Source organism: Porcisia hertigi, chromosome 9 (assembly GCF_017918235.1).
Source record: "Porcisia hertigi strain C119 chromosome 9, whole genome shotgun sequence".
Classification (NCBI taxonomy): domain Eukaryota; phylum Euglenozoa; class Kinetoplastea; order Trypanosomatida; family Trypanosomatidae; genus Porcisia; species Porcisia hertigi.
In genome coordinates, this window is record NC_090568.1 from 396,831 (window position 1) to 419,402 (window position 22,572).

Genomic DNA, 22,572 nt, shown 5'->3' on the forward strand with positions numbered 1-22,572 from the left:
GAATAGGTAATGTACTGATGTTGGGATTGAGTTAGACCTTCTTCCCCCCCCCGCCCCTCGAAACCGCTGTAAATGTGACCCTTTTGGAACGAGAAGTGTGGCGTAATGATGTAATGTCTGCTCTGTTTTTTTCCTCCGCAATTGCGGTTGTAATGTGAAGGTGCGTATTCACGAGTATGTGCGTGTGTATTGGATGTCCCACCTTCGCTGACACCGGCAAAACCCCTGCGGTTGACCCAGGACTACATTTCTTGCACCCAGTGGTTGCTTTTTTTTTTCACCGCACTCCCTCCTCTTAGCGCGGTGCTGAGTCGTTACCACCACACTTGGTTTTCTTTATGTACAGAGGCCCCTCGCAATGGAGAGGGTTGATAAAACGATTGTCCACGATGTTTCATTCTCAAGTGCAAGTAGAACGAAAAAACAAGGTTGTCAGCGACACTGCAAACGTGAAATCCACCACTGCGGGGTAGGCGGCATGTTGCCGTTTTTCCTCCCGTTCGTTACTCAGAGAGTTCTCACTACTTTCGCGACGCGGGGGTCCCTCGCACAAGGCATTGTACAACCTAGTACCGTAGAAGATGGAGTCAATAGACTCTCACAACTTCAATGCCACCTTTCCGTAATGTGGCTCACTCACTATAGTCGTTACCCCTTTTCATTTCTGTGAATATCTTTTGTTTTTTCTATTAACCAACCTGTTTGGGCAACCGTAAATATGCACACATTCCTCGCAGGTTAAGCACTGGTGCTGCATCAGTGACGTACCAATCAAACCTAGTCTCCATACGCTTCGTGTCCAAGTAGTGTTTCCCGTCGCCCGTTTTCTCTTTTTTTGTTTCTTCTGCCCACATCAGCTCGTGTCTTAATAACGTTGTAGCCATGAAACTGGTCCGGCGAGCCCGGAAGAGCATTCGTGAGCGGCGAATGAAGGCGTGCCTGAATGAGCTGACACAGAATTTGTCGAAGGTGGAGAGATGCGTTTTCCGGGAGCAGAAGAAAGAGCGTGACAGGAAACGCCAGGCTGCAGGAATTGGTGAACTTGTTCCGAAGGATGTACTGAACGGTCGCATGAATCCTGATTTGTATGCGGTGGAGTGCCGGCTTCACGAAGAGGCAGGCCTGCCCAGACCGTTGCCGTACCAAGGGTACAAGGAGGATCTGGTGCGGAGTCGTGCAACCATGCACTGTATAGGTTTTGTTGGGTTACAGACGATTCTGCACGCTATCCGTGCCCGCAACAGGAGATAAAGATGAAACATAAGTTTTGCGAGAAGTTGCTTCGTTGGTGGGTGCGCTTTTGAGGACTCCTCAGGGGGCTCCGGGTCCTGTTTTGAATTGTTTACTCTTCACCCTTATTTTTTTGCTTGGAGATACTTGACGATTAACGAAACGCCTAGCAGGGAACGTAAAAACTCTACTAAGAGAAACAAATGAGTGGATGAAAGCATGGACCGCCAATGCGTGGACGTAGTGGTGACGCGTAGTTCGAGTGGCTATCGCCTCACCGAAGCCGTGCGGCTGCGGGGTGACTTTGATCTCTTTGCCTCTGTCTGTCTGTTACACCAGGTTGTCAAGTACACCAACCGGGCCCCTCAAGCGGGGATACCTCGCTTCATTCCAGTGTGACTCTATGAACTGGTCTCCTCCTCCCTCTTTCTTCTCCTATGGCCGGAACAGACTCTGACGTGGGGAGTGAGGGTTTCAGTGCACACACTCTGTGGCGAAGTCAGACAGAGTCGGCTCCACTGCCAAATGCTATATGAAAACTTAGGATTCCAGGCCCACTTGCCTACGAGGTAAAATGATCAAAGAGTATCTGCGAGTGTCGTCGGTGTGTATGTGGGGCGGGGGTTCTGAGGTGTTCGGCTTCACAGCCATCTCGGACAGTGATGGCGTTTGAACCATCTACGGGATGAGGTCAGAGTTTCGTTAAACACCAAATATATATCACCCAGCCCCGCTATCGCCTGTTAGTGTGGAAGCTTAGCCATCTCAATGGATGCGCCGTGTGAAAGCCGTCATTCAGGGAAGGGGCTTTGCAGGGATACCTGTGGATCAGGTTTTCCTGGAGTCTGTGGCAGAGACCGTGCTGGCATCATCCAGTCGGCATTACACCAAAGCGCTTGTACGTTTGGGCTTCGCACGAGGCGATGCGCGAGTGACCGGCCTTGTACAGTGGAGCTGCAGTCCTCCAGCATCCGAGAATGGACACGTGAACATAACCTTAGCCACCTTTTTTTCTACTTCCGTGGGTTAACTTGACCTGGCCTCAAATTCACTTTTCTTCAGCTTGTGGAGCAGCTTTTTTTTTTTTCGAAGAATCCTTCCGTTGTTTGTACATCCACATTCTCTTGGCGCACCCTTGCATTGTTTTCCCGTAAAGTTCCTCATCATTTTTGCTCTGTGCTATGCGGATTGTGTCGCGCCATCCCAGGCGAGAAAACACCTCGAGCATCATCTAAATAGTCACGCCGCACCACGTCATGTCTACCAGGTATTTCCACTTGTCCGATATTTAGACGCACAAGAAAATCAACGATCTGCGGCTCATCGTGGATCGTCGTGTGTACAACGTCACGTCGTCTGCCTAGGAGCACCCCGGGAGTTCGAGTGTCTACCTCAAGGGCGCTGGCGGGGATGCGTCCAGCGGCTGCAAATGTGTCGATCACTCTGACTACGCAACGGAAGCATTGGAAAGGCACTACATTGGCGATTCCCATCCCGATGACAAACTGCTTTTTGAAGGCCCCCTCTCCAAGAAACTCCCAGCGGCCTTTTTAGTATCGCCGATATCTTAGCCTTTCTCGCCATGAGCTTCTTCTTTATCTTTTGCTCTTTACTGGAAAAGCAGATATTGGGGACCGCATTTCTAAGGCCTGCTGCTGGGGAAGAAGGGGTTCCCAGATGACGCGCTCGAGGGGTGTGTCGATCGTGCTCACCGCAAGGCTTCCTGTGATATGAGGGTAAAACTGGGGTCCATCACATGGCACCTGAACCTCGTTCTGTATTCTCTTTATGCGTCTTGTGCTCACTGTGTTGCTCAAGCGACTATCGTTGCGCAGCCAGGTCGTACAAGTATATGTTTATTCTTGTTTCACTGAATTCCAAGAGAGCACCCACAATCTCGGGATTCTGTTTTCTTTATCCCCCTCGTCCCTTTTCGGGGGTTGCGTACGCGCATCTCTTTTCTCCCTCCGTGTCTCGCACCACGGATCCCTCCACCCTCTTACCCATCACTGAGCACTATTTTATACGCGAGGATGCACTTCGCGCAGTTTCCCCGCAGAAGCTTGATGTCTCCAAAATTGTCAGGGCACCGAAGCAGGGACTTGATAGAACATATGCAGCCACGTCCATCAAAAACGTAGTTCAGAATATGAACGTGACTTGTAACTGCAGTTACTATCTATCTCCAAGGGTAGGTCACATCGCGCAAATAAAAGAGCTGAGCAACTTTCATGCACGAATAGGGGCTGAAGACCAATTGGATAGGTCCACTGTCCGCGTTTGAAGTGTCGTTGAAGAAAAAAACAAGTAGGGGAGTCGCAAGTGTGCTCGACTTAGTCGTCACTCTTCAAGCATGTTTGCTTGTGATTCGAGATATAGTTCTGTCTGCCACACGTCTGTTTCTCCGCGCGGCGTTTTCCCATTTCTGAGACGAGGTGGAGGGCCTTGTCTCGTAAAGGAATATTCCTGAGGTAGGGGTCTAGCAGGGTGCTGCAGCTGTGCTGCCTCCTCGCTTTCTCTCCCGATACCCACTTGCGGCAACTAGTTCATCGCAGTCTATACTGCTTGTCGTCGTACCGCTGTGTATTTGTCGCTTCTTGGATGTATGCGCTTTCGTGTTGTTGTACAGTGATGTTGTATCCTCATATACTTATCGAAGGACTCTTTCTTTCCTCCTCTCCTGTATCTTTGATTTGCGACGGCGGATTGTCATGCACCCACTTGATACAGTCGTATAGAAAACATCATCAATTCCGGCCTTCGTTATCCCTGGTGGACTCCACACCTTTACTCACCTCCCTCCCCCGTTTGCTGGCCTCCCCCCCTCTCTTCACTGTATAGGGTGGATCTCAAAGTTTAAGGGACCGGAATTAAATACGGCTTTTGGGCGTCTGCCGGACTTTTCCCCCCCGTTTCCCGCGTTCTGCCATAATGACGGCGACTGAGTACATTCGCATGAGTGATGTGGGGAAACACGTCACGGAGAATGACCTATGGTTCATCAAGGACAACAAGGTTTACGATATCACCCAATTTGTGGATCAACATCCAGGCGGCGTTGACACACTCCTCAGTGTGGCGGGCAAGGATGGCACGAGCGAATTCAACGCTGTTGGTCACTCCGATAGTGCTCTGGAGGACCTCCGGCAGTATTACATCGGTGAAATTCACCCAGACGATGCGGAAAAGGTACCACAGGCCTCCATCCAGGCGGCGAACAACTATTTCGGCATCGCAGTAGTGCTGGCACTCGTTGCCGTTTGCTCCTTTTTTATCTTTCGCCCTTGAAAAGATTTTGGTGTACGGGGCACGCCGGTCTTTGGACGGAGGAGAGGGGCAAGAAAAGAAAAGATATGGTGAGGGTGCGCAGAGCAGGGGCTATCAGGGGCCAAACTCACTCCCCGTCGCGCGTTCCTCCAATTAAACTAAGCGATAGTGTCCCCTTGTAGACGCCACTTTCTTTTCCCACTCGAACCCCACCTGCTCGTATGTTCTCCCAGGTGTCCCGCTTGAGAAGTAAGACAACGCGAACTGATGGAACGCAAAAGAGCAGGAGCGGAAACTCTGGGGAATCGGGTGAGGGCATCTGTGCGCGTGTGTATGGTTAATAGGCGCCTGCATCAGCCCTGAGGAGAGTTCCCACTGAGAAAGGGAAAAAACATCTTTTTTTTCTTTCAAAGAATTTGCAGAGTAGCCCTTCTCCGCTCTGTAAAGATTGGGCGCACGCGTTTATTATCTGTAAAAAGAAAACAGAGCGCCACGAACCGCACGGGGGGGGGGTTGTCCCTTTCTTATTTCTGGTCTTCCCTCCAGATGATTCCATTGTCCTGAAAATAGAAGCTCACACTGAGTGGGTTGACCCCAGGCAAAGGCGAATGGAATACCGCTGTTTGGGGGCTGCACGATGTTTCACATGTTTGGTGCCCAAGGGGGGGAGTGCATCTGTAGCTGCTGAAGGGCTCTCTAAGAAGGCGAGGGAAGGCAATAGTGCAGGTAAGTAGCCTTTGCTGTGCATCTTGACGCTTCTTTAAGGTACGATTTCTGATGATATCGTGATGTCTGAATGTGTGTGTGGTGTGGTGTTTAAGTTTCCTCATTGCCTCTTCCCTATTCCCTTTGCCATGTCATGTATACTCCTTACTACTGGTGTACTCCCTCCCCTGTGTGTATTTGTGTGGCTTCTTCATCTGTTTTTATTTTTCCCCGCTGACGTTTGCTCTCGCGCCTTTCACATCGCTCCCCTCCCCCCTCCTCGTTTTCATGTCTGCTCTCATGCGTTTTGGGGGACATCTGTGTGCGGTTATGTTCGGGTCTTTAGGTTGCACTGCCCTTGCTGCCTGACTTCCTGGCCAACCCTTTTCCATCTGCATCGTCATTACTGTCATAACTCTTTCCGTTTCCCTTCTCCCCTGCCTAAAATCACTTTGGGATATTGCTGTTCTGTGGCTCAAATACACCTAGACGCACAAGCCCACCGCAGATTTGAGTCAAGTGTCATATACACTTGGTTATCGGCGACAAGGACGCGATGGAGCCCGACACAAAGAAAATTAAACTGGAAATCTTTGATTTGTCGACCGGGAGGGCGACCCGCACAGCAGAGGAGGTGGCGGAGAGCTATGCAGAAGCCATCAAGTCGCACCCCTTTTATGACAACGCGCACTCGGTATTGGACTTCTACGATAGCGGCACCATCAGAGATGGTCGCGGTGAGATGATTGGTGTTGTCCTCCGAAAGGCCCTCCCACAGGAAGCGACATCTATGGCGTCAAAGCTCCTCCTATCTGCCGCTGTACGCACCTCACTCAGAAGCCTGGTGTTCGGAGGAGAGTCACCTATGAGTGGTATTGCCGGATATTTTGACTACCGTGGCTCGCCGGTGGAGTTGAAGGCGCGCAAAACGTCCTTCACATATGAGCACGAGGCGGAATGGCCAGCGGTTTTCCCTCTCGTCGACTATGTCAGCGAGATCTACAGGCATGTTGCTCCGGAAAGGTGGCAGGCACAAAACGATGCCATTCCGGATGTCGTGCGCATTCACGGCACCCCGTTCTCAACGCTAACCATCAACTCTCGCTTCCGGACAGCTTCTCACACAGACGCCGGCGACTTTGACGCTGGCTACAGCTGCATCGCTTGCATCGACGGACAGTTTAAAGGGCTTGCTCTCACCCTCGACGACTTTCACATGAACGTGCTTCTGCAGCCGCGCGACGTGATGATATTTGATTCCCACCTTTTCCACTCCAATACTGAGTTGGAATCGTTACCAGGGGAGCACTGGGGGCGATTGAGCTGTGTATTCTATTACCGCTCTTCCCTTGGTGAGCCGGCGAGCTACGCAGAGTATCAGCGCCGGTTGGAGAAGTCGATGCAGGACGCTAGTTTCACTCCTGCGGTGAGCAGCCTGACGAAGAAGAAAAACGGCACAAATCTGAACCGCCCATCCCCTGTGTACCCCATTTCCCAGTCGCCGTTTAGCGTACCAATTCTGGCGTATCGCCTGCGGCACTGCGCAGCGGCGGCACAAATCGTCCATGCGGCGTTGGTCACGGATGGGAGTCGACTGGCTGAGGTTCTATTTGGAGAAATGTTGGCAACGTTGGATGGAATCCCGTTGCGCGGAGAAGATGAAAAAGTGAAAGCCGGCAACGACTCCATAGCCAAGCAAATTTCTCATGGAGGGTTTAGCGAGACAGATCTAGTAATCTCCACCGCAGCTGAAAAGAAAAAGTACCTTGACAGTGAGTTGCTTTCTCAGTGCATCAGCGAGGAGCTTCTGGACATGTGGAAGCAGGCTCGTGCAAAGTGGTTAGAGCTGGTTGACAAAGAATGGAAGCACATGCTCACCCTGAATCCCGACCGAGAGGACTTTTCGTGGAAGAACCATTCAGAGATGAACTCGGCCTTTTTCGATCTCTGCGAAGTTGCAAGGCAGGTGATGCTGGGTCTTTTGGACAAGGAGGTGCCGTTGCCCATGGAAGAGCAGGCGTTTTGGTCTATGTACGCGGTGCATCTGAGCTCTGCTTGCACAGAGGAGTTGCAAATGCGGTGCAACGCAATGTCGCTTCGCAAGCTGAATGTTAAACTGAAGGACTTCAACTTTGGCGGCACGCGGTATTTCAAAGACATGCCTCGAGAGGAGCAGCAGCGCCGAATAGAGCGCAAGAAGCGCATCGAAGAAGCTCGCCGTAATTGTGCGTCCCTTGGCGCGCACAAAAAGCGGCCAAACTGGCTGAACAACGACTCCTTCGACTACCAAACGGAGGACTGTGTGGTGGATTACGTGAAGAACAATTGGGCTCTACCGTCGTGTCACGCAAAAGAGGTGACGAAGAATGTGCATATTGCCGAGCTGCCCAATGAACAGGAGGCTGTGCAAATCCTCGTTGTACTGCCCTCTCCGGAAGGCGTGGTCGGGAGTGTGGACTGCACTGAGGAGGAACTTACAGAGATGAGGTCTTCATCCGAGTGGATTCGGTTGGTGAGCAGCCCAGCTGTGCGTCGTCTCCTGGCCGCTGGACAGCGCAACCTCGAGCTTGTGGACAGCGTTACTGAGGGAAAAATTCAAATTCGGTTCGCCTTTCACAACACACTGCCTACAGAAAAGTACGATTTTGTGGTGCTCCAGCATGTTTTGAGCCGCATCACAGACGACGTACTGGCATCGTCTTACATTACCTCCGCTGTGGAGCGTTGCACCGGCTGTCTTTTTCTACTGGAAACGGATCTGCAGTGTCGGCAGTACTTCACCCTTACCAGCTCTATTCGCTCGGAATACGACGAGGTCGCTTTATCTTTCTTTCAGCTGCTACACCGGGCGGCGTACGGGACGACGGAAGCGCGGGTGCGCACCAAGGAGGAGTTGGAGGTTCTGATTCCGACACACTGCGTTGCACGTTACAAGCTCCAGGGCTCTCCACTGAACACCACCGTTCATGTCGTGACATCCTCTACTGCCGAGAAAGACGAGAAGCGCTGATATTTCTGCGTGCCATCGACTGGCGCGGATGCAGAGGAAAAAAGGGGGACAAGGGTGGAGCACGATATGGTGGCGGCCGACGCCACTGGTGCCCCTCTCTATTGTGTTCTCGGTCTTTGCCGCACCCCTGCTGGCGCTGGCCGCCACCTTACCGTGGCGTGCCAGGGCCATGATCCCCGCACTCTAGGGCAGGGGGGGGGCCCACGAGCCCTTGCAGCCCACCCTGGCGTCCAGCTGCTGGGGTCCACTTGCGGGCCCGGGGTATCGGCGGGCAAGCCTGGGCCTGGCGCTGTGTGCAGTGGTATTGCGATGGGTTGAGCGGCGCGAAACGGTGTTGGCCAGCCTGGCTCCTTGACGGATCTCGTGTGCAGGTCTGTGCTCTGCCGGAGACGCGTTTCGTCCTGCGGGCCCGTGATGGAGGGGGGGCCCTGGTCTCCCGGGATTTCAGCGCATCAGTATGGCAAGAGCAAAGGGGCACGGTGGTGTGGTGGTCTCCCTGTAACCCACACCACAGGGTTCGCGATGCACGGACGCTGTGCGTGTGTGTGTGTGTGTGGGTCTGTGTGCACGGACCCCTTCCTCTCGGGACACCGGCCCCTGTCAAATGGTGAGCAGGGTCACGAGAAGGCGGTACACACCCCTGCCGCCCAAGGGGCTCATAGTCGCGTCCCACCTGTCGCAGCACATGCGGGCAAGTCACCCAGACACGCCCTCTTCCATGACGTCGACGGTTGTGGAAGGTGGGGACACCGAGCGCCTTCCCCAGACAGCGGCACCGTGCTGCAAACTGTGTCAAGATCGGAGAATGCGAGCACTGCGCGCACGCGCTCTGGCTCCTAGCGTGCGTGGGTGGAGCGGGAGGGGGGGGGGGGAGGGTATCACATCCAAACGCCTCGATGAGGAGAGTGAGGCGAGCGAAACTGGTGGATGCCATGCACTCGAGGTGGTCCGCACCGATCGACCCCCAAATGAGCACACGTGCGCGACCTGCTCTAGAGCTGAGCGGGTGGGCTGATGAGGAATAGCGGCGTTGGGCGAATCGGGGACAAGCATGTGCCGCGTGCGGGGTGCAGAGTCTGAGAATACTCTGATCTGCAGCTGGGCAGCTTCCTCGATGAGCTCGTCCGGCATGCACCAAGCACCCGTTCACCGCCTTCCCCCTCCCCCTGCCCGCCCGCCATCCGCGCGGCAGGGATGCTACCGTCTCTGCCGTCGAGCAGGGCGCGGGATGCGACCCGCCTGGGTACAGGCGTGCAATGCACGGAGGCTTATCTTGCACCGTTCGCTCAGTACGTGTCTGGGGGGAGAGTGGCGAAGCGCTTCCAGCGCGCGTGGGCGGCATGGTCTGACCGGATTGCAGATGGCGGCTCTCTCTCGACAGCCATGGGATGGTGGGGGTAGACGCAGCAGCGGGTGTATGTGCATACAGACAAAAACATAGATATATGTATCTTGGTATCCGTCTGTGTCTGTGTCTGTGTCTGTCTGTGTACTCATCGACTTGTTTGTGATGGTCTCGAGCTGTAATGGAAAAGTTTCTACATAGATGTGATTCATGCGGTGAGGAGAGTATGCCAATAGCCTTCAGTACTTCCATTATGTGATAACTAGGTGGTTTCTAATGTTTCGGATCTGAGGAGGGAAAAGGAGGTCCTCTGTTCACTCCCTGCAGTGGCCGGTTTTTGGACCCCGTTTGGCGGGAATGCCAGCAGTTTGCTCCGCTCGCATCTTTTATCCCTGAGTGTGTGGTTCTCGCCCCACAACTTGAGTTCCTTTCGTCTTCGCAGGGTGGCGTCTTTGGTGGAGGGCGCACCGATGGAAAGACCCTGCGCAGTGCCTCAAAAAAGTAGCACATATTCCTTTACTGACGTGTACTGGTCTGCGTCGATGCTAAAGGAAGTACACGTTTGCTAGTCTTTTTTTTTCTCGAACCCGTATGTGCGCGGTCGGTCTGCTGAAGGCTGCCGTGTACTTGGAACACTTGTCTGTCTCTCTACGCCCGTGACACACGGGAAGAAAAGGATTGTACTATAATCATCTAAAGGCATGGGCTTCGGAACAGTTGCCGCAGAGATGTGGACGGGAAGAGCGAGACGAGGGTATTCGACATGTGATGGGTTTGTGAGCAGTGTACTGTTCCACGCTCCACTCCCAAGGTTGAACCTGCACCACAGCGCCGGGAGATGAGTCGGGATCCCCAAAATAAAAATGTCCTTAATGAAATCGGTCCTCACAGTTCCCGATTTTCGAGGGATCGTGGCATGTGCGGCAGCGCAATTCAAGAGCGCCCTGGGCACGTGAAAATTATGCCAACGCCACGGCTCTACCTACTTCCTTCTCTCCACTGTAGGTGACTTCTTGCCTCCCTCTACTTATCCGGCCTTGGCTTTACATGCACATACACGCGCCTTCGCCCGGCTCACTGAAGTGTTTCAGGACACCAATTTGCGCATAGTGCTCTTCCCATCCTTTTACCGTCACTCTCACACTCAACATTCAGTTCACTTCTTCGTGCCTCGACAAGCGAACCGATCCGTGCGAGGTAAAGATGCAGCGTCTCACTTACGCAGCCATGAAGGCGCTGGTAGCCAAGGTGCAGTCGGGGGACCACCATACGTGCATTCTGGACGTGCGTGGCTCCGATGAGGTGGCAAAGGGCGCCATCTCAACCTCTGTCAACGTACCTCTCGACCAACTGGAGGCTGCACTTCAGCTCTCAGCTGACGTATTCCAGGAGAAGTACAACGGGCGCAAACCTTTGCTGACAGACCACGTTGTGACTTATTGTCTTCGGGGCACGCGGGCGGAACAGGCGGCTGCCGTGCTCCATTCTAGAGGCTACACCCACGTGGATGTGTACCCAGGCAGTTGGGCGGAGTGGTCGGAGCACGAGAAAAACACTGCTTAGGCAAGCTAGCTCCCGACTACCCCTTCTCGCTAGTCATTGTGTACCGTGAAGCTAGCTAGCAGTCATACCTGGATCTCCTACATCTACCACAGACTTGTTGCTATTCTGGTACCACGCTCGTTATTTTCACACAGATGGTAGTCAGTCAGGTCACTCCAAGACGGAGGAGAGGCTCTCATCTCGTGTGTGTGTGTGTGTGTCCTTTTTCAAATCCTTATCCGTTTTTGACAACAACGTTGGATGAGCTCACGTGCTTCCGCTTCGAAGATTACTGTTCCTCCTTTCTTTTTTTCACTCGAATTCCCGCCTCGGCGCCGCCGTTGTCAGTTTTCTGCGTCACTATGAATTTATATTGTGAACTGCTCTATTGATCGAGCGGAGAGGCGGGTGGGGATATGTATGTATCCTTGGTACATGAGGAGTACGTAAAAGTGCCCAACTGGTTGGTGTCGTTCACGGCGGTTTCCAGTGACGTACCAGGGCAGGGAAAGATGCTGGTGTGCACGTGGGTGTGGTGTTCTCCTTCCCCCTATTCTCTGCGAAGTGAATACATCACAGTGGGGTCTGGATTGTAGCACTGCTGGTGTAAATGAGGGTGCCGTTTTGCCATTAGCACAGATGTGAATGGCCGTGATGCGTGCAGCTCCGTCCCGGGGCGTAATCGATCCACGAGGAAGCACCCGCCGAATCCGTTTTCTTTTTCAGGTTGGCCTATTGCACTGCTCATCACTTTCTCGTCATGCTTATTCCCTTTCTGTTTCTTTCGCCTGCCACTTTTTACCCCTTTGCGTGTGCACCAATTTGGTGTGCGGGGTTGTGCGCTTTGCGCCTTGCGACACCACTTCTCTGGTTTTACGCGACGGCGACGCCTGCCAGTAAGCGTGTCAGTGCTGTCTCTTCTCCGTTCAAGTGGTCTCATCTCTCTGCTTGTTCTTTCCCAGAAGCAGCTTGGCTCCGCTGCGTACGGCAGGCACTCTCGGGTGTCGGTGGGCAGACAAGCGTCTTGACTTTATCTTGTGCTGGCCAGTCTTTTTGGCGCCAATGTGCAATGTTGAGACGAACCTGGGGTCTCTCTCAGTACTTTACGGTTGACCAGGTTGCGAAACTCGTAAAGGGCAAGCAGAGTGGCAGTGATGCTGTTCGAAACTTCCAACTCATCGACGTCCGATCGACAGCTGAGGTGGCAGCGACAGGGCTGATTCCTACCGCTATTAACATCCCGCTGCCGGTTCTGCGGGATGTTCTTTGCCCCGAGAGTATTCTTGATGATGAAGAGTTTGCATTTTTTTTTGGAGGTGCTCGCCCTGTCCGGGGAGTGACCCAGATTGTCTTCTACTGCGCTCATGGCATTCGCTCGGCTATCGCTTGTGAGCTGTCAGAGGAATTGGGATTTGAAAATGCCTACAATTTTGCTGGCAGCTGGGCACAATGGTTTCATACTTATGGAACAGCAAACACCTCCGTGGAGCCACCAGAGTGTTCCCGCAAACTTCACTGACGTAAAATATGTTGAAAAGATCACTTTATGGTTACTGTGTGCGATATCACACTCTGCTGTTCTTGTGTGTGGCTACAACACCACTCGCGCTTTCGTTGTTCCTCGATCAAACGACATCCCTTGCACAAAAAGGATTAGTGGGGCGACGTTTTCGCCTTGTATGCAATGTATCTGTGTCGTGATGCGATATTGTGAATAATTTGCCTGTGCCTACCTTTAGTCCCCCCTCCCTGGGATTTGCACGACACGCCTAGGCCTTTTGATGGCGTTCTGGCAGCCACGCGTGACGTCAGCTGCGCTTATTCGCATATATATTCGTTTGACATTTTTGCTTGTTCATCATCTTGTCGGCTGCTGGCCTGGATTCGACTTTTCTGCGGCGCCCCACACCGGCACGTTGGTTGGTTGTTTCCCTTCTCTCTGTCTGCCCTTCGCCTCGCTTCGTATACCGCCCTCCTTGAGAACGCATCCCATAATCGCAATAGAGACGATCACAATCACCCCTTCTTTCAGGTGACACGTTCTGTGCGTACATTTGCCACTGCACCGTTGTGTGCGTGCACTTGCGAGACATCTGAGGCGAGCCGCCGTCTCCCCCTTTCCTCTTCACTCTGAATCCGCCCATCGGGAAAAACTCCGCTTTGTTTTCATCTACACCGACCAAAGTGCTCTTTTTTTTGCCTCAAAACGGTAAAAAGAAAAAACTGTCTTTTCGTTTGTCCTTCTTGATGTCGCTGCCAGACTTTACGCACCCCTTCAACGTGTACGAAGCCCAGGCAGTGGTGCGCGCGCTCAAGTCCGGGGGCACTAGCGGGGTGTATCTTCTGGATTTGCGTGAGGAGTTTGAAGTGCAAGCCCTGGCCCCGCTTCCTCACGCTTTGGTGATTCATCTCCGAGACCTCGACGCTTCTATGCAGATGTGGGATAAAGACTTTCGGAGGAAGTATGGCGTACGTAAGCCACGGAAAAAGGACCGCATTCTCGTCTACGCCTCAAATGAACGCCGGGCCGCGTCTGGCTCTGCCTTTCTGACATGGCATGGCTACAAATCCGTTGTCTACATGAACGCCAAGATGTCAGAATACCTCGAATTAACGCAGGGCGAGTTGGATGAGGATCTATAGTCTCGTGGCCGCAGACGTGCTGCTCAGTTGCGACTCGAAGGTGATTCTATCGACCACGTTGGGGTGGGGGGAGCTGGCGTCTTCGACGGCAAGAGTGAGGAAGGAGAATACGTGTAAGCGCTGAAGCGCTGCGCCTCTTCTGACCCATTCGTGCTCCAAACAGCTTTTCTTTACCACACGTCTGCGAAACAAAAGCGCTGCTGAGTGTGGGGCTGTTGCCGCTGTTTCGTTGGTGTGTGTGTGTGTGTGTATGCGTGGGGGGAGAGGCCTCTTGCCTTCTTTGACATCCCCCCCTCCCCCAGCTGGATGCAGTGAAAATACAAGAAGAAGAGTACAGGTAACTGGCCGAAAGATCGTCTTACTCCAACGTTCTGCGCAAGCGTTTGTCTCTGTGCGCGCGTGTGCAATGACGCATCATGTTTCTCCTTTGGGCGGCGGTCAAATCCGCAGATTTGTGACACACTCTTTTTTTTTCTCAAGTAAACTTTTTCTGGCCGCCTTCCTCTCACTTTCACGATTCCTTCTCCCCGCCCTCTTCTCTCTCCTCCCTCACCACCACCACTGCGTACCACACCTCAATCATCCCCCCTTCCTCATGTGATCTTCTCTCTCTTTTATGTTTTTATTTGACGTACCTTCTACTCTTGTCACCAGTGGGTGGCAACAGTGAAAGACACATAGCGACAACGACAGTGTGTATTATGTGTTGACGTGTGCTCGAGGCACTGTTCAGCTGCTGTCTTTCTGTAAAGGTGACACGGAGGTGACTGCAACGGTGTACTTGTTTCCGGCTGCTGGTGCTGCGTTCATTACGCTATTTCTCGGGACATGGTCGCACCTGCTGACAGGTATCCGCGTAATTATATTGTGTGGCTGCGCGCAGTCGGTTGTCTGGCGTACCTGCTTTACTGTCATCCCTTGTTCAGACGACAATACGTACCAACGGTAAGAAGACAGGAGGGTGTTGCAAGGCGTCTATTGCTATTCGACTACCTGAGACCATGCAGGGCCTTGTCCGGTGGCGGGCGCGTCTGTATGGCCGTGCGCGCTCGTCTCTGTTTGGCGCCTCCTTGTCTTTGGCCTCCCGGCATTGCGCTACGGTGCCGACCGAGGACGATGTGCGTAAGGCGTACAAAATACTAGGGGTTGACACCTCAGCCACCTTGGCCGATGTGAAAAAGCGCTACGGCGACCTCGCCAAGGAGCATCATCCTGACGTCTCAAACTCCTCTTCGGCTTCAAGCACAAACCGTATGACGGACATCAACAACGCCTATAATACGGTTAAGCGATTCCATCAAGCCGGCAGGCGGATCTTTGAGGCCACACACGCGTCAAACACACGTGAGGCCCCTTCCTCCTCCTCCTCCTATTACACAAAGCAGGACAGTGAGTACCAGCCCTGGTATGAGGACATGGATCCCCTCATGTACGAGCTCATGTGGGAGGAGATGAGACGACAAAACGAGGAGGACGTCTTTGCGAGAAGTGCGAGTGCGGAGGGTTTTTTCCGCCCCAATGACCAATGGAGACCACCACGCAATAATTCTTCAGCGAGACCGCGAAGGGCTCCCGGCCAAGGTGATAGTGGGCAGTCACAGGGTAAAAAGAACTCATCTTCCACAACGTGGCCTGAGGAACAGGTGAAGGCGATGGTGAACATGTACCAAGATGGCAGGAGTTTTGAGTTCATTGCCAACGCCCTCGGCAAACCAAGTGCGGCGTCGGTGGTGGAGGAGTTCAATCGGTGGAGTAGCGACAATCAGCCCCAGCGGCGCCGAGGGGGGAAGTCGTTTAACACGAAAAGGCACCGCTCCCATGGGGGGCACGGCTCCTTCTATTATACCGAGTCGCCAGACGAGGTGCCGTTTGAGCTCTATGAAATGGAGGAGGACGCATACTGCGATGGCCCTGCCGAGGACGTCGAGAACTCCTTCGGGTACTACGCACCTGACGAAGAAGCGTTTGACATGCCTTACCCCCGTCCAACCCCGTTCTACGGTATGCATCAGATGAGCAGAGCACCCGCTCCGTATGGTTGCTCTGATGAGCGCGGGGGTCGTGGGTATAACTCTTCGCGGAAAGTGTCGCAGAGGCCAACGCGCAGCAACCGCGGTGGACCGCCTAACAAACATAAGCGCTACAGCACCCCTTCAAGTAATAGCAGGGGCAGCGGCGGTGGCTTTTACGCCAACAACAGTAAGAACCACAACAGCGGGGGAGGAAAAAAGTAAGCCTTTAGGTCCTCGCAGCACTACTTCTACTACCTCATTGTACTGTTCATGAAGAACCGTCAGGGATGATGCCATCGGTGGAGGCCGATTTTTCCATCACGCCATTTCCTTCATGTCGCTTTGTGCACCGGAAAAGGAAGTGGTGTGTCACTCAGCTTTGCCCTGCTCCTCCAACCCTGCGCTGTTGCTGTTTGATGGTGCTCTCATGGGCGTTCCTGCAGCTTTATCACAGATTTTTTTTTCGCGAGTCTTAATGTGCTTGCAGGTGCTGGAGGTGGAGGAAAGGTGACAGAACCTAGTTAACATAAACGCCGCATTGGATGGAGGGGACGGAGTCATTGCAACGGGTCATGGCATGTGCGCCTGTATGCCCAGGTGTTTCCCGCTCTGTTTTCTCGTGTGTTTGTGGGGGGGGGGGGGGGGGGGATATGTGTATGAAGTGCGTATGCGCGGGGGGGGGGGTATATCCACTTTGCTTTCCGAGAAGGATTGGGAAGAGGAGAGGGCGACGGCCCCCCCCCCCTCCCTGGTGATGCTGGTGTGATGTTCACGTCCGTGCTCTCTTTTTTTCCCCACTCTTCTCCCCATTGAGCGTTTCTGGTGGATAACCGTCTGAATGCCGTTTCTCTGCCTCTCCTCATCCTTTTTTGAATTACGAGTACGTCCTCCGACCCCCTGCCCCCCCTACCCTGCACTCGCGCTGTTGCTCTTGTCTTCTAAAGGCGGCGTGGACTGTCCACGTATTAGAGAGTGTCCTGCCACACGTAGCCCTCTCGTGGTGTGGGTATCACTCCCTTCAGCCCCCCCTTTTTTTTTCCTTCGGCTTCGCGGTAGTTTGCTGGACGCTTACTGATCCTATGTCCACCAAGGGTGAAGCCTACCGGGAAGTCGGGAGGTGACGAGCCTCCTATGGGCGTAACTTTGGAGGGTTGGCTCTTCTTGGCTTTTAGCTGATACCGCGTCTGCAGAGTGGCGCCTCTAGTCCCGAGTAGTTGTGGCAATTCGGACGGACACTGCTAGAGGGACGTACCACGAAACTTGAGCCATCATGCTCTGAACCTTTGTGTGCTGCTGGATCTGCGCATCGACACGCTGACTGCTGTGTGGATACCCATCTCGAGCTTCGTGAACGTGGCCGACGGGCGTACGGTGAGGAGAGTTCCTCGGAGGGGGGGGGGAGAGGATGCTGGTCGGTGTGGTTCACCAAGTCGCTTGTGCGCAGAAGCTGTCCAACTGCGGCTTTGCAGGCGTGTGCAGACAATCCATGGCATTTAAGTGCAACAAGCGGATCCGGGCTGCGCCGATGGTGGTCGCGTATCTTATTTTTTCGCTTCGTAACAATACCGATACGGTCAAGTGTCTCACCACCGATTCAGTCAACGCCCCTTCCCTCCACCGCGTCAGGCGGGTGCTGATGGAAATGGGGTTGCTCTGTATACGCACAGATTTGTTGCAGCTCAGGGCCTCCTGCTCCGATCTCACTTGTCATTTTCATCACCAGAAAGCGTTACCTTTTGTCGTCGTTTCGTCTCTTCGCTTTTTCTTTTGTGTCTCTTCACCGATGTCGGCGCTTCCCCACTTTTCGCCCGTCGTTTGATGCCCCTCTCGGCATCGCAGGCCGTGTGTGTGCGTATCTTTCAACAGGCGAGAGTGTGTCTGACAGTGTTGCGAATGTCATTTGCCCCTTTTCTCTTCGAGGATTTCGCCCTCGCGTGGTGAAGGTGTTTACTTGCCGGACGCCTCCACCGGTTGCTGCCTTTCTTCGCGTGCGACTGCCCGTTCGCTAATTTCCTGCGTTCCTCTGGCGTCATCTGTGCTTTGGTATTTCGGCTTGAATGCGGTGTTGCACTCTTTGCCAAAGCGTTTCGGGCCATACGGAGAGTAGGCACGGGTGAAGGGGGGATACCCAATGCTCAGAGCGAGTGTTGGTATCGGGAGATCAGAGGAGCGTGGGAAGGGGACTCTGCCTTCCCTCAAAGGTGCCAGGGGTGGAGGCGGAGGCGATAGAACACCGATTTCCCACCAGCCCCCCCCCACCCCTCGCTTCTTTTTCTCTGCTGGTTGTGAATACGGAAGGGAAAGCGAGGTGTACTGGTCGCCGTTCCTGATCAGCACACTACTTCGAGGGCGCGTTCACGACTGATGATGGCGTTTCTCCAGACACCATCGGTCACGCATTGGCTGTGTGAAATCTGCGGTTTCCTTCTGCCAGTTTTCTCTTTATTCGGGCACTGCTTCAACGGGACACGAACGCCGTTATCCCTCTGGTCTGTCTTCCTCTCTGTCACAATCTCACCTCCCCCGTCCCTCCCACCCCTTCCTGGTCATGCACACACGTGCCGTCTCTGCCTTCTGGCGTGGGTGCCACCGACAACAAGTCCTTTCCAAGGCCGGGACATAACGTTTGCCAGTCGGTCGGATAGAGCGAAGGTTCCACGGCTTCTCGACTCGAGACATCCGCTTGCTTTTCAGCAAATCCCGAGTACGGGTGCAGCGGTGTGGTGCTTTCCTAACAGGTCACAGACGAAGTGTCGTTCAAATCGCTGTGGATATACTCATTGCAAGGTCGTTCCCACCCAACGTCTGTGTGGGTGCGCTAGGCTCCGCCATCCCGTCTTTGTGTGCGCAGTAAATCTACTTTACTGTGTATACATAATGCAGTGGATACCGCTCATTTCGACGGGTGCCGCGCTGGCGCATCAGACCAGCGTCTTTGCTGTGGAAAGCCTAAAGGCGATCTGCGATCCAGCAAACGCAGATGCGGTCGCCGCTGTCGGCGAGCTCAGCTCGCTTGAGTCACTGGAGAACATAAAAAATTGCATGATGGCTGACAAACGGGGCCGCGGCATTCTAAAACACCAGCCTGTTGTGGGTGATGAAGCGCTCGAGTACAGCCGCAGCCTCGCACCATCGACCTTTGGTTCCCGCTATGCTGCCTACATGGATCATAACCATTTCCTACCGAGTGGGCGGGCAGCGGTGAGGCATATTTCAGACCCGACATTGGCGTATGTAATGACACGGTACAGACAATGCCACGATTTCTTGCACGCCATGACAGGCTGCGGACGCACGATAGAGGAGGAGCTGGCGGTGAAGATTCTTGAGTGGAAGCACACGGGCCTGCCTCTTGGCCCGCTTTCGTTACTGGGCGGCGCTCCGCACCTCTCGGCGACGCAGTGGTCACGTATGCCACTCTATTGGGTCTGGGCCTCTAGCTGCGCGCCGTGCTCCCGCCATGGCGAGCATGCAGTGCCGATGTATCTCAACGTGCCGTGGGAGGACATGCTTGATAAGGAATACGACGACGTGGTCAAGTACACCGGCATAACGCCACTGAGTACGTTCCTTCAGAAGCACGAGAAGCGCTGATATTTCTGCATGCCATCGACTGGCGCGGAGGCAGAGGAAAAAAGGGGGACAAGGGTGGAGCACGATATGGTGGCGGCCGACGCCACTGGTGCCCCTCTCTATTGTGTTCTCGGTCTTTGCCGCACCCCTGCTGGCGCTGGCCGCCACCTTACCGTGGCGTGCCAGGGCCATGATCCCCGCACTCTAGGGCAGGGGGGGGGCCCACGAGCCCTTGCAGCCCACCCTGGCGTCCAGCTGCTGGGGTCCACTTGCGGGCCCGGGGTATCGGCGGGCAAGCCTGGGCCTGGCGCTGTGTGCAGTGGTATTGCGATGGGTTGAGCGGCGCGAAACGGTGTTGGCCAGCCTGGCTCCTTGACGGATCTCGTGTGCAGGTCTGTGCTCTGCCGGAGACGCGTTTCGTCCTGCGGGCCCGTGATGGAGGGGGGGCCCTGGTCTCCCGGGATTTCAGCGCATCAGTATGGCAAGAGCAAAGGGGCACGGTGGTGTGGTGGTCTCCCTGTAACCCACACCACAGGGTTCGCGATGCACGGACGCTGTGCGTGTGTGTGTGTGTGTGTGTGGGTCTGTGTGCACGGACCCCTTCCTCTCGGGACACCGGCCCCTGTCAAATGGTGAGCAGGGTCACGAGAAGGCGGTACACACCCCTGCCGCCCAAGGGGCTCATAGTCGCGTCCCACCTGTCGCAGCACATGCGGGCAAGTCACCCAGACACGCCCTCTTCCATGACGTCGACGGTTGTGGAAGGTGGGGACACCGAGCGCCTTCCCCAGACAGCGGCACCGTGCTGCAAACTGTGTCAAGATCGGAGAATGCGAGCACTGCGCGCACGCGCTCTGGCTCCTAGCGTGCGTGGGTGGAGCGGGAGGGGGGGGGGCGGGGGGAGGGTATCACATCCAAACGCCTCGATGAGGAGAGTGAGGCGAGCGAAACTGGTGGATGCCATGCACTCGAGGTGGTCCGCACCGATCGACCCCCAAATGAGCACACGTGCGCGACCTGCTCTAGAGCTGAGCGGGTGGGCTGATGAGGAATAGCGGCGTTGGGCGAATCGGGGACAAGCATGTGCCGCGTGCGGGGTGCAGAGTCTGAGAATACTCTGATCTGCAGCTGGGCAGCTTCCTCGATGAGCTCGTCCGGCATGCACCAAGCACCCGTTCACCGCCTTCCCCCCCTCCCCCCCCCCCTGCCCGCCCGCCATCCGCGCGGCAGGGATGCTACCGTCTCTGCCGTCGAGCAGGGCGCGGGATGCGACCCGCCTGGGTACAGGCGTGCAATGCACGGAGGCTTATCTTGCACCGTTCGCTCAGTACGTGTCTGGGGGGAGAGTGGCGAAGCGCTTCCAGCGCGCGTGGGCGGCATGGTCTGACCGGATTGCAGATGGCGGCTCTCTCTCGACAGCCATGGGATGGTGGGGGTAGACGCAGCAGCGGGTGTATGTGCATACAGACAAAAACATAGATATATGTATCTTGGTATCCGTCTGTGTCTGTGTCTGTGTCTGTGTGCGTGTGTGTGTACTCGTCGACTGATGATCGAAGTGGACACACTCTGATTCCTTCCCGAAATTCGTTACGCGTATTTCGTTTTTCCTGCCTGGTTCTGCATTGTTTGTGGATGTAGAGGGATGGGGCGGTGTTTGTGTGTGAGTTTGAGGATCCGAATTTTCCTTGTTTGCGCCACATTTGTACGTGGCTGTGCGGGCGTCGGTGCCGTGAAGAGGCATAGACTTATTTATATAAATGTTGGTTGTTGGGCACTCAACCTATCGGAATTGGTCCGATGGCGTGCGGGGGGGGTCGGATAGCTGGAAGAAGAATGACGCCGATTACGATGCGTCAGTTGGTTGCCATTTTGCATCGACAGAAAGGCAGCTTGTCCACTTTTTGTAGCTTTGCTGGCCTTTGAGGCATCATGTGGCATGATCTGGCGAGATGTTACGCATCCTTTTCGTTCTCTATTCACTGTCCCCACATGCGTGTTGTTGTGTATGTGCCCACGCTTTTTCTTCTGGCTTTACTGGAACGGTCTCTCTCCCTCTCCTCTATCCGCACTTTATCCTCGTTTCTGGCTGTGAAAGTACCCCAACACGCTGCGGTTTTCGCACTGCTCATCAAATACTTCCCTGAACCAGTCGCTCACGTGTGCACACACACACACACACACTTGCATGTTTGCTTACTGGGAGATCCTGCCACCGTTTTAGCTCTCCACTCGTTTCTCCCTCCCTCTTTTGGTGTTATTATTAGCCTGGAACTTTTCGTCAATCTATTTTGTCGTGACCACCAAAATGTCGGTCGACTATACTGCAAAGCTTAACGCGCTCCGGGAGCTGTACGAGCGTGTGAAGGAGAAGGATGCGAGCATCCCAAAAGAGATGTACGACACTGCTGGCGTGAAGCAGAACGCCCGCCTGAAGGACATTGAGAAGGAGATCAGCACCACCAAAAAAAAGGTCTCCTCTGAGATCAAGAAGATCACTGAAAAGGAGATTGAGGACGAATACGCGGCACTTGCCAAAGAGCACAATATGACAGTGGAGGAGTTTAAGGAAACCGTGGTGCGCAACGCTCGCCCTACACGGCTAGACGATAATCACGCTGAACATCACGCTGCCATGCGAAAGGAGAGGGCTGGCCAGCGGGAGCTTAAAGAAAAACTCTTGCAGGCAGAGCGCGGAGACTTCGACATGGCTGTGGACTACGTTTAAGACGAGCGGACGCATTCTCTGGCAACACTGCCACACCATCGTAGTTCCGAGCTGCCTCCCTCTGCCCCTTCCTCGCATGAATGTGCTTACCCTTTTCCTCAACTTCTTTGGCTCAAAGTGCTTCTTGGTATGCATTTTCGCTTCACGTGATGCATACATTTCACTGCGGCCTCGTGTCTCACCTGTCAAGCCGTCCCCCCCCCCTCTCCCCTTTACTTTGCTCTATAAACCGCAAGATCAGCTTCTCGACGCGTGTGCATGCGCTTGGCCTTGCTGCGATGTTCTCCTCTCTGTGACGTCGTGTGATGTTCCGCGTCCGTTTCGCTTCGGTTTGCTCATTTATTCAACTAAGCACCCAGCGATGGCCCCATTTTTTCTTTTCGCCTATTTCAAGCATGCTCTCGTTCGGAGTTAGTCATTGCGGCTGGTTTTTTGTACAAATACACACAGCATAACGCGTAGGCGGAGGAATAGCAGGAGTGCGCCCTGGCAATGTATCCTCTCACAGAGGCTAATC

General features: G+C 54.3%; 9 protein-coding genes across 9 annotated transcripts; all 9 read left to right on the forward strand.

The window, feature by feature from the left end:
- Window positions 1–882: 882 nt before the first annotated feature.
- JKF63_06896 (uncharacterized protein) lies at window positions 883–1,251 on the forward strand (the record flags this gene model as incomplete). The annotated part of the gene is made up of 1 exon (XM_067902844.1): window positions 883–1,251. The coding sequence occupies one exon, from the start codon at window positions 883–885 to the stop codon at window positions 1,249–1,251; it is 369 nt and encodes a 122-aa protein (XP_067759203.1).
- A 2,910-nt stretch (window positions 1,252–4,161) lies between these two features.
- Window positions 4,162–4,518, forward strand: JKF63_06898 (uncharacterized protein; the record flags this gene model as incomplete). The annotated part of the gene is made up of 1 exon (XM_067902845.1): window positions 4,162–4,518. The coding sequence occupies one exon, from the start codon at window positions 4,162–4,164 to the stop codon at window positions 4,516–4,518; it is 357 nt and encodes a 118-aa protein (XP_067759204.1).
- Window positions 4,519–5,758: 1,240 nt separating this feature from the next.
- Window positions 5,759–8,212, forward strand: JKF63_06899 (uncharacterized protein; the record flags this gene model as incomplete). Its single annotated transcript, XM_067902846.1, has 1 exon — window positions 5,759–8,212. One exon carries the CDS (start codon window positions 5,759–5,761, stop codon window positions 8,210–8,212), a length of 2,454 nt encoding a protein of 817 aa, XP_067759205.1.
- A 2,548-nt stretch (window positions 8,213–10,760) lies between these two features.
- JKF63_06900 (uncharacterized protein) lies at window positions 10,761–11,120 on the forward strand (the record flags this gene model as incomplete). Its single annotated transcript, XM_067902847.1, has 1 exon — window positions 10,761–11,120. One exon carries the CDS (start codon window positions 10,761–10,763, stop codon window positions 11,118–11,120), a length of 360 nt encoding a protein of 119 aa, XP_067759206.1.
- A 1,048-nt stretch (window positions 11,121–12,168) lies between these two features.
- On the forward strand, window positions 12,169–12,618 carry JKF63_06901 (uncharacterized protein; the record flags this gene model as incomplete). The annotated part of the gene is made up of 1 exon (XM_067902848.1): window positions 12,169–12,618. One exon carries the CDS (start codon window positions 12,169–12,171, stop codon window positions 12,616–12,618), a length of 450 nt encoding a protein of 149 aa, XP_067759207.1.
- Window positions 12,619–13,346: 728 nt separating this feature from the next.
- Window positions 13,347–13,742, forward strand: JKF63_06902 (uncharacterized protein; the record flags this gene model as incomplete). The annotated part of the gene is made up of 1 exon (XM_067902849.1): window positions 13,347–13,742. One exon carries the CDS (start codon window positions 13,347–13,349, stop codon window positions 13,740–13,742), a length of 396 nt encoding a protein of 131 aa, XP_067759208.1.
- A 1,001-nt stretch (window positions 13,743–14,743) lies between these two features.
- JKF63_06903 (uncharacterized protein) lies at window positions 14,744–15,976 on the forward strand (the record flags this gene model as incomplete). The annotated part of the gene is made up of 1 exon (XM_067902850.1): window positions 14,744–15,976. One exon carries the CDS (start codon window positions 14,744–14,746, stop codon window positions 15,974–15,976), a length of 1,233 nt encoding a protein of 410 aa, XP_067759209.1.
- A 2,655-nt stretch (window positions 15,977–18,631) lies between these two features.
- JKF63_06904 (uncharacterized protein) lies at window positions 18,632–19,348 on the forward strand (the record flags this gene model as incomplete). The annotated part of the gene is made up of 1 exon (XM_067902851.1): window positions 18,632–19,348. One exon carries the CDS (start codon window positions 18,632–18,634, stop codon window positions 19,346–19,348), a length of 717 nt encoding a protein of 238 aa, XP_067759210.1.
- Window positions 19,349–21,635: 2,287 nt separating this feature from the next.
- JKF63_06905 (uncharacterized protein) lies at window positions 21,636–22,055 on the forward strand (the record flags this gene model as incomplete). The annotated part of the gene is made up of 1 exon (XM_067902852.1): window positions 21,636–22,055. The coding sequence occupies one exon, from the start codon at window positions 21,636–21,638 to the stop codon at window positions 22,053–22,055; it is 420 nt and encodes a 139-aa protein (XP_067759211.1).
- Between the last annotated feature and the right edge of the window lie 517 nt (window positions 22,056–22,572).